Source organism: Pezoporus flaviventris, unplaced genomic scaffold, assembly GCF_033815535.1.
Source record: "Pezoporus flaviventris isolate CSIRO_AGI_PZ_B2104156 unplaced genomic scaffold, CSIRO_AGI_Pfla_v1 ptg000027l, whole genome shotgun sequence".
NCBI lineage: Eukaryota > Metazoa > Chordata > Aves > Psittaciformes > Psittacidae > Pezoporus > Pezoporus flaviventris.
This window is the reverse complement of record NW_026892575.1, coordinates 3,313,093-3,323,628: the sequence shown is the minus strand read 5'-3', so window position 1 is coordinate 3,323,628 and position 10,536 is coordinate 3,313,093. Positions and strand designations below refer to the sequence as shown.

At 40.3% G+C, this 10,536-nt stretch overlaps 1 protein-coding gene across 2 annotated transcripts; it reads right to left on the bottom strand.

Moving 5' to 3' along the window:
- Nucleotides 1-803: 803 nt before the first annotated feature.
- CA7 (carbonic anhydrase 7) lies at nucleotides 804-10,536 on the bottom strand. 2 transcript variants are annotated; one of them, XM_061458482.1, is made up of 7 exons: nucleotides 10,307-10,532; nucleotides 8,209-8,406; nucleotides 5,542-5,660; nucleotides 3,868-3,963; nucleotides 3,560-3,622; nucleotides 1,417-1,572; nucleotides 804-1,128 (listed from the first exon to the last, which is right to left on the bottom strand). In XM_061458482.1, the coding sequence occupies exons 1-7, from the start codon at nucleotides 10,344-10,346 to the stop codon at nucleotides 1,006-1,008; spliced, it is 795 nt and encodes a 264-aa protein (XP_061314466.1). In that variant the 5' UTR covers nucleotides 10,347-10,532; the 3' UTR covers nucleotides 804-1,005. The 2 variants fall into 2 exon arrangements, with proteins under 2 accessions (XP_061314466.1, XP_061314467.1); XM_061458483.1 differs by lacking the exon at nucleotides 3,560-3,622 and having other exon boundaries at nucleotides 10,307-10,536.

The following is a 10,536-nucleotide window of genomic DNA, read 5'->3' as shown; positions in this document are numbered from 1 at the left end:
AGTCTGAATTTGTCTCACAGTTGCAGAAGCAGCAACGTTAACACTTAGCTTTTCTAAAGCAACTTTCTTTCTAAGAGGTAAAAGGATGAAACCTCATATGTGCAGGGAGTATCCCTGACAGGACAGGCAGCCATAGTGAAGGGGGGATTGTGCAGCAATGTACATTCAGTGCAGTCCTTACAGTAAACAAAATTTCTACTTTTCTAGGGCAGACAGTGAAGGAGGTCATATTGCAGAGCAAATCACGTAACTGAGGTAGAATATGAACAACTGAGAACCACAAAACATATCTGAATTGCTAGAGATGTTATTTGAAACAAAACTGACAAGGGCATTATAGATACATATGCTGCATGGCTGAAAGAAGTATCTGAGCAACACTGTGCAATAAAGTGGGCTGCTTTTAAACACAGCATTCATATTATTTTAAATTAGTTGTAAATATATATAATTAAACGTATATGTGGTTTTCATACCAGCAGCTACTTGAGGTGAGTAAAAACCATTTTGCTAGTGCTATTCACGTGCACGCTATAGGTTGACAGACAGCAAGAATACAGTGAAAGCAATCCTGAAATTAAACAGAGCTCAGGAAATGCTAACAATCAGTAAGGAAAACTTCATTGCAATTTGCCCAAGATTGTTGACTATTTCATCATGTATTAAAAGAGACAATTAGAAGTTGTGACCACTGGTACTACATCACTACATAATTTCCCATTTTATATAAAGTGGGATTTGAATTTCACCTTAATTTTTAGAGTTTCAGGTCTTGGAGACATGGTGGTTTGCTCAACTATTCCTTTTATTAAAAATATGCCATTTCTGAAAAGAATGAGCAATTCAAATAAAGTAGAAAGTCAGAAGATTATCCCCCTCCAGGTTGAATGTTCATGGAAATGGTTATCTTGTGTATTCCAGAAGTAATCTGAAGACTAGAGTTCCTGTTTATAGTATCTCAGATGCGGAAGCTCTTGGATATCTCAGTGCCATTATCAGTTTTCTTCAGGCCTTGAAGGAAGCTCGAACTACTCTCCCCTTAAGAGGCTGAGGGGGGCGAAAATTATTGACCATTTGGATCCTCTGGTCTTCCTCACTGGTGAAGAGGAGCATGCGAAATTTCTCCAGCTGTAAATTCAGGCAAAATAATTCACTGCTCAAGAGGGCAATCAGTACTAAAATTCTGGGGTTTGGACAAAAGGAAAGTATTCAGTACATTTTAATCTATTAATAGAACAGGTTCAAGCAAAGATCCTATAGAGTATTAACAAAAAATCAAAAGCTCTGATAATTAAGCAGCCTGATTATTCACAAGTTAATGGTCTTTCAACTTAGCCCCACTGCAAATCTAATCACTCACTGCCTGTTTATCCAGCCTTGACTCATACAAGAGCTAGGGGAGTATCAGAAATTTACCTGTTTCTCAGAAATGCTGATTGCTTCTTTCAGCACTATCCATGTTACACTCTCATTAAGGGGTGGTGTTGTCAAAGAACCAAGGTATGTCCAATAATCTAGATTCAATGGCAGGAGACATTTAGGGTTGAAGCTACTAAATTGAGCTTTTGTTCCCTGGGGGAAAAAAAAACAAAACCAAAACACACACAAAAAAAAACCAAACTTGAAATTTATCTTTTTACTCTTAAGTACATAATAAATTTAATTATTTATTTTAAAATAAGAAATGCTACAGCAGCATTAAAAGCTAGCAGAAAGGAAAAGTCTACAAAGCTTTGGTTGCCTTATAACAAGTTTTACAGGAGTAACATGGCAAGTCTGATTCCTGCTCCTGGCTTACTGGACTTTGAGTTCTTGCCCCATTGCCCCTACCAAAGTTCAGCTCTTGTCACAGAAGGTCTAAAAACAATGCAGGAAGCGTATTCAACATATAGTGTTCAGTGTGAGCTCTAGATAATATCATAACAGAATTCCTTGTCTCATTACCTGCTATTTTCTGTTCTTCCACATCTATTTTTGTAGAGAATATTCACTATGGAAAACTTGCCCTCAGTCATGTCTGCTAGGACAAATACGTGCTTTAAAAATCAAATGTTGAAGTCTAAAATTAGAGGTAGGTTGCTGAACCTAAAGACCTGTAGAAACAGGAGTTTTTCCCTGAAGTCATGATTGCCTTAACTACCATAGTCTAGGGCAAGATTTTTCAGCTTGTAGGAGTATCTGAAAGGTACTTCATCACACAAAAAGCACTGTCCAATTGTCTGTAAAATCACTTATAAGGAGCAGAATATGCAGCTTATTCCCAGTGACAAACCTGCAGAACTTCCACCACTACAGCTGAGGGATAACTATTTCTTTCCTACAAATGGAAAAAATCACTTAAACATCAAAGTATCATTAGTGTGTTTGCAGCCTACACACTGCTATGTTCTTGTCCTTCACAGGCATTATATGGAGGAGCAAGAAATAATATGCCCACCCAAGCATTAGATATAATTTTGCATAATACAACATATGCATGTTATAGAATGCATTAGCCTCACGTAAATCCAGAAAGGATAACATTTGTAGTGGTCTAATCAGTATGCACTTGAGAAAGCACAGCAGGTATCAATCTTTGAAGCTCTCAGATACATGTGGTTAAAGACCACATTCACATATCACTACAAGACTAGACTGCTCAGGACCTCTGTCCTAGGTTCAGAAGTAGCAGTCGTTTTTTCTCCTCGTTAGTAGCTGGTGCAGTGCTGTGTTTTTGACTTTCAGCCTGGGAGCAACGCTGATAACACTGATGTTTTTAGTTGCTGCTCAGTAACGTTTACTCTGACCTAGGACTGAGTCTCATGCTCTGCCAGGGAGGAGGGGAAGCTGTGAGGAAGCAGAGACAGGACACCTGACCCAAAATAACCAAAGGGGTATTCCATACCACAGCACGTCATGCCCACTATATAAACTGGGGGCAGTTACCCGGAAGGGTTAGATCACTGCTTGGTCAGGTTGGGTATCGGTTGGCAGGTGGTGAGTGGCTGTATTCTCTTCCCTTGTTATTTCCCTTATCTTTATTATTACTGGTGGTAGCAGCAGTGGTTTGTGTTAAATCTTAGTGGGCTGTTCTTACGTCAACTCATGGGAGTGACATTCTTTCGATTCTTCTCCCCATCCTTCCAAGAGCAGGGGCAGTGAGTAAGCAGCTGCATGGTTCCGAGTTACTGGCTGAGCTTAAACCCTGACAACCCCAACAGAGCTTTGCAGCAGAAGACAGACAGCCAACTTCAACTTGTTCAAGGTGAGGCTCAATGGAAAAGGATTATTTGGCCAAGTCTAAAAGCTGAGCCTGAAGGGTCATGGAGCTTTTGATTTTTAGATGCTCTGGGAAAGGTACAACCTCTGAATGACCAGTGTGGCCAGCACAGATTTGTGAAGCACCTGAGATTAGGCAAGTGAGATGAACTTTGCAGGGGAAAAGGAGAATATAACTACAGTGATATTCTAATGATGGGAAATTTGTGGTGGGTGTTTTTCCATTTTTGTCTCAAACATGTACATGAGCCTGATTTTTAAAGGCTATCCCAAAAACAAATATAAAGAGCTTAAGACTTACTTTAAATTTTACCATGTAAAAAGCATCAGTGAGTCTGTTCATACTGGCATGTTCTTGCCCAATCTAAAATAATGGAATAGACAAATTAAATAAGAATGACTATAATTATGCTTCGAATAGGTGTTGTTTTCTTATCTGAATCTCAACATTCCTACTAATGTAAGTTTAACAGCAATTTGCAATGAGTTACTGCCTCCAATAAGTCATCTGTTTTCCTTAAGCACTTCTTAAATATGCAGCTTGGTTCTCAAACACTTGACAGCATAATGCTTTTCATCATCTAAACATGCTATTTTTGCAGTTCTTACCTCCAAGAAAACAGCAACTACTGCCAAGCCATCTGGAGCTGCTGCTGCTTCTCCAAATGTTGCATATTTTCTGGCATTCCAGTGAACTAAGTGGAGCTTTAAAGAAAAATAACAAACAGGAATTAAACAAATTAGTAATAGAAGTTGCTAAAATAGTTTGTCTCATGCGAACAGGCACTAATATAACAGACATTTATAACATAATGTTGTTTTTACTCCAAAGGCATCTTTGGAAGGATTAACAAGTTCAAACTTTTGGACCAGTCCATCAACATGGACAGACACTGGACAAAGTTACTGTATATACACCTATATTGGGCTTGCATGGCACAGTCTTTGTAGCAGGTGGGCTACAGGGGTGCCGCCTGTGAGAAGCTACTGGAAGCTCTGCCTATATGCAATAGAGCCAATGCCAGCCAACTCCAAGACAGACTCCACCACTGGCCAAGGCTGAGGCATCAGTGATGGTAGCACCTCTGGGACAACGTATTTAAGGGGAAAAAAACCCACACAGCTTCAGCTGGAGAGAGGAGTGAGAATATGTTAGAGGAACAGCTCTGCAGACACCAAGGTCAGTGCAGGAGGCAAGGAGGCGTTCCAGGCACTGGAGCAGAGATTCTCCTGCAGCCTATGGTGGGGCAGGCTGTTCCCCTGCAACCCATGGAGGTCCATGGTGGAACAGATATCCACCTGCAGCCCAGAGAGGAACCCACACCAGAGCAGGGGGATGTCCAAAGGCAGCTGTGACCCTGAGGGAAGCCCAGGCTGGAGCAGGTTTGCTGCAGGACTAGTGACCCCATGGGGGACCCATGCTGGAGCAATCTGTGCCTGAAGGACTGCACCCCGTGGAGGGGACCCACGCTGGAGCCGTTCATGAAGAACTGCAGCCCGTGCGAAGGGCTCATGTTGTAGAAGTTCATGGAGGACTGTCTTCCATGGGAGAGACCCCACACTGAAGCAGGGGAAGAGCATAAGAGACCTCCCCTGAGGAGGAAGGAGCAGAAGAGAACTTGTAAGGTTGTGACCACAACCCTTATTCCCCATACCTCTGTGCCAGGGGTGGAAGGAGGCAGAGAAAAATCAGTAAATTTAAGCCTGGGAGGAAGGTGTTTATCAAAGATTTGGTTTTATTTCTCATTATCCTATCAATTTGTTTGGTAATGAATTAAACAGATTTTCCTCAAGTCAAGTTCTGTTTTGCCCATGACTAATTGGTAAGTGATCACTTCCTGTCCTGATCCTGATCACCTTCTTTCACCTGCCCAGCTAAGGAGGGGAATGATAGAGCAGCTTGGCTGGACACCAGGTGCCAAGACTCACCCCACCACACAGCTTTAATTGAAACAAATCAGGCATTAACCTGTGACCTATCCCATGAAGCACTATGCTCTGCTGCTCACTGGTAGACTCCAGGATGCCATGCTGCCATATTTGGGATAGACTGAGCTGGGAAGGGTCTGTGCCTTGTCCTTGCTTTGCAGAACTTCTTCAAGAGCCCCCAAACAAAGACATTTCTAAGCTATGTATAGCACCAGCTCATTAAAGTCTGTGCTGACCTAACCATGGTGAGTAAGCAATCAGAATCCTAAAGGACATTCAGTCCCCACTGCAGACAAAGTCATTTGTCAACAGTATTTGCATGAATTAATCCAACTGTAAAAAATACATTGTTACCTCACAGGGAAAAGGCTTGCCATCAATTGTGTGCTCCGATCCCTGGCTGGGATTTGTCCCCCAGTGAAAGTGAAACTGCTTTAGCCGAAATGGATTCTCAAGGGGACCACTGCTGATAGCTAGGCAAAAAAAAAAACAAAACAAACAAACAAAAAAGGAAAAAGCTTAAGCATTCTGCCTTTTTAGCTCCTGTTAGTAAAGACTAACTGTTGTTGGCACAATAGTGGGGAAAAAAAAAAATGAGTAACATTCCCTAATTGCCACATTAAAAAGATGCATCATCCGGACATTTAGAAGGGTTGCATTCCTTCCTGGAAAGCACCTGAATTCATGTAAAATTTTAAATTAAAAAGATTGAGTGGCTATTTGTACAGAATTTTGTGGCTTTTTTTCAAAGGTGATATATGAACATGTGACAGCCATAGTTATGGTTATGCCTTGCCTGTTAAACATAATAAATACAAGTTGAAAATTAAAAAAAAAACAAAAAAAAAACAAACCCAAACCAAAAAAAAGCAATTTGAAATTTTTGTAGCTAAAGTATTTTTGACAGAGCTACTTGGGAGTTTGTGCAAAAGACTGTAGATACCTTCACATCAGGTAGGCAATTCAGCTAAGACTTTCCTTTTTAGAGTATCTTTACTTCCAGTGGAGGTTATCTATATTCTGTTTCCTTTAAAAACCTGATCCCATAAAAGAGGTAATATAATAGGCTGTACTTCACACAACACCATTCAGAATCTCAAATTGCCTTGTAAAAGGGAGGAAATGTTACAGAGAAACTTCATACATCATTTAGAAATAACACTTAAGAACTGATGAATGTTTAAGATGCCACCTATAGAAGATACTTTACCAACAGCATCAGTTTTCCTCCTGTAATTTTATATGGCACTAAATCAAATGAATTTTGCTCAACACACATGAAAACCTGATCAAAGTCTTATTTCAAGAAAATTAGAAGGACATTTAGTTTCTATAAACCACTCATCTTTGGTGTAGTCAGTAATATTTCATTTAAAAAATTAAATCTGCGGCTTGCACAGAGCTGCCACATGTTAATAGTTCCAGCTGGCCTTTATGCAGGAAACTGGTGTTGTCAAATCAAAGGATTTAGTATTAATTAGGAATCTAAGTCTCTCCTTGTACATTTTTCTGAACTTAGTAATAAAATGTATCACCTGTCTTAAATATTATTTTAAGAAATCTAGCTATGATGGCTTACTGTCAAAATGCTGTTGTGCCATTTATACAGAGCTGTGAGTCACCAGATCTATTTCAACACAACTAAAACCACTTTAAATCATGTCTTCCACTCCTAGCAGCCTTCTTCCTTAAAAGCATTATTGAAACAAGGCATGGGCTTAGCGTAGCAAGGGCAGAGGTCTTAATTCCCACGTGCTCTGAGTCTGTATCATTTAATCCAGCTTAATAGATGTTCTCAAGCTGCATAAAGTTCACTGTTATGTAGATAAAGTTCAGGTTTGAATTGCATTAATGTAGTTAGCAAGCTAAGATAATACTTCCACACATATTTTACAAATTCTCTTTCATAGGGTGGCATGCTTAATGGATCTGTGTAGTAAGATTTTTGGGAAAAATCGACATCCAGTCTTCTTTTCAAAGTCAGTAATGACGCTTGAAAACCTGATCATTTGACTGGGTGGATTCATTCATGATGAGAAATTTTAAACCAGAATGGCTGGAATTTTAACCCCCAGCCCTTATTTCAAAGGGTTACCAGCACAGACAAGTCACTTAAAGCACGTTACTTTCTGTTATCTAGGGTATCCTACTTAGCTAGAATCACTAAACATGCCCAAATGAAATCAGCTTATAGGTTTAAAAGTTATCATCTCCACTTGAATGCCCCTCTTCTACACCACAGATGCAAAACCAAGTTCTACCATGGAAGCAGGATTAACAGAAGCAATCAATCACTTAAGCAGAAGCAATCAATCACTATAATCTCTGGCAAGAGCTAAGGGACAAGAATAATACACAACTGCAGATAGTCCAACATCCACAAGCTGCTGCCAACTCAGAATTGGCTGAAGGTTTTATAATTTCTGAAGAAATTGAATTGCTATGAGGCAGGGAAGAAAGAAGAAAACAAACACAAGGTAACAGTGATTGGTCCAGATACAACTTGGTGTAGTGACTATGATTATAATGACCCCATCTCTGCTAATGCTTTTCTCTTCCCTACCCCTGTCAATGGAAACTGGGCAGACAGCCAGACAGGACTGGCATGTCTGTTAGCATCTTTGATTTGGATGATCATGGAAGGATGATAGTGAGGAGCTTAGATATTGCTCTGCATGCTGATGTGGTCTAGGAGCAATGGAAAGATGCATGGATTCCTTGCCTAGCAAACTGACAACCCCCATTTAAAAGGTAAGTGCTGCAAACAATCTTCTGATTTCCCGGGTGCAAGAGCTTTTCCAAACACAGAGTTCTGATGTGCGATATTGCATTGCTAGCATCTCAAGTGAAGGCAAGAAACATGGGGCTCAAGAAGCCAAAATATAAAGGGTTCTGGTCATATGCCCTGTTCTAAATTAAAACTATGTATCATAAATACACCACATAGAATGTACTTACTTGTTTCCCTTCACTAAGTCACAAAACAGTATTCCAAGTTAGTTGGCTGTGTATTAGTCTCACCTGTCTTGTCATCGGTATCTTCAAACTCAACCATAACTGAATGGCCATTGTTGGAGATGTTAAGAGATGTAGACGATTCATAGGAGAAAATGAGTGGCTTCAGATTAGGGTCATAAACTGCTCTTGCAGAAACTATATCAATAGGTGACTGGCGGTTTCCTTGGGCAATAGGATAAGATCTGTGCCACTCTGAAGGTCCTTCAAAAAGGAAGGAAAGGAAAACACCATTATTTTCTTCCTACTATACACAAAATAAGGATTACCGATTTTCATGAGGTTTGAAGTAAAGCTTGGTGAGCAGGAGTGACTCAAAAGTTTGGTCTCTAAGGAGTTAATTTGAATTTTAAGCTGGTGTGTTTTTATTAGCACAAACAGGCTGCAGCAAGACGGGGGATTCAACTATCTTGTACAAAACACACTAAGGGAGTCAGAACATCCACAGACTGCTGCATCTTCAGTTACTTGTGCCACTCATTCTCTGTGGAGTTTGTAATTACATTGCTGAGGTATCTGAAGACCATCCAAGGCAGTGCAGGTGTAAACTCACTTGCACACACACATGCACTCCTCAAAGAAATAGCATTTAATTCTTCCTGGGAAAGATAGTGTAAAAGCTTCGGTGATTCAAATTAGATGCAGATGACTCAATCTCTTAGCTACTGACTATGCAGTTATTTTTAAAGTAATTTTATGACTGCAGTAAATCTTTGAGGCAGCTTCATTCTTTACTCATGCCCATTATGGTATCTCTCTACCCTGAGTGAAGGGTACAGTGTGATAATTAACATTTTTGGACTTCCTGACCTCAATAGAGTTGTGAGAAGGACCAATTTAATAACAGCTCTCTGCCACCAGAGCTGGAACATTCTTATGCTGTTTGAGATAATAAAAACCTTATCTGTATCAAAGAATTAGTTATGATTTTTTCTACTTCAGTATGGTAATGCAGGAAGCAATTGAGATCTTCTACTGCTATGTTCATAAAGTATTAAGAGTAATAACTGTAAGACTCCCACATACCTTCATGAGCAGAAACTTTTTTAAGAAAAGCACATGTATGTACCCTCCTTGAGTTTACATAACAAAACAAGTAATCTACTATGCTTTTATTTGTCTTCAGCATTTTCCAAACAGCTAAGCTTATAAAATAGCATCTTTTCTCAGCCTGACTATACAGCAGATTCAGATTTAAATGCTGTTACACAAGCTTAGGCAATATAATTTGTCTCTTATAAGCTTTGTAAGACTGGCTTTGTCACTATAACCTACATGCCCAAACACATAAAACTGTCTAATAGCTCTAACCAGCTTCACTTAGCATTCAAACTTGCTTTTGGACCCACAGAAACTAAAACATGGCTGTTAAGAGAGACTGGTTCCTGAACGTTATGCAAAAGACTGCCTTACTGGACATCAGCCACTCATCCATCCTTCTCTGTAAAGGACACAGGTGCTATAAAACACTGCTGTAGGAATCGCTCAGTAGCTTCATGTATCCTCTCACCGTGACATACGTTCTTGGAGGTGGGAAGCAAAGGAGGATGACTAAATTAAAAGCTGTCAAATCAGAAAGTATAAACTGTTCTGTAGAGATCTCTGAAACTCATCTGTTCAATTTACTCATGTTCTAGAAATATAACACATACCTTACTTTGTTCACATCTGTGGAAGCATAGATACCACATTGCAACTGCTGTACTTGATCAGCAGATCTATTACTGCTCTACTAAATCTTCTTTAGTTAAAAGAGTTGCTTTTAGAGACATAGACACAGTTAATCCTTTCCCTAACAGCTTTTTGGAAAGGTACCCATCTGTAATAACTGCAGCCTGAAAAAAAACCCACTCAGCACTGCTTCCCTCAGTTTAGGGACATTGATTCCAACAACGAAAGGCAGCAGTCACACATTTGTGCCTCTTTCGGGGCCACTTTCTGGGTGCTATTTATTATCGAGAAAGTAATTAATTACCTCCTGTACATACTTGGTGCTTGCAGACATCAAAATGCAGAGGAGCTCTGCAGGGCTTAGGCAACAGCTCTAGAAAGAAAACGAGTGGGGGAAGAGAGAGAGATGCAGCACGGAAATGCTAAGACCTACCGTCATCCTTCCCATATCCCCAAATGCGGTGGCCAGTCATTATAGAGGAGCTGCGCCCCGCTCTGCTGCCAGCTCTCTGCTCGGGGCACCGCTTCTCTACCTGCCCTTATAACAGCTCACCGTGGGATAGGGTCAGCCCCTTAAAGGTACAGAGCACCAAAGCAGCTCCTGCCCGATGGGGGAAGCACCTGCGCTCCTCCTGCTCACTCTGGTAACTCAGCACAGGAGAA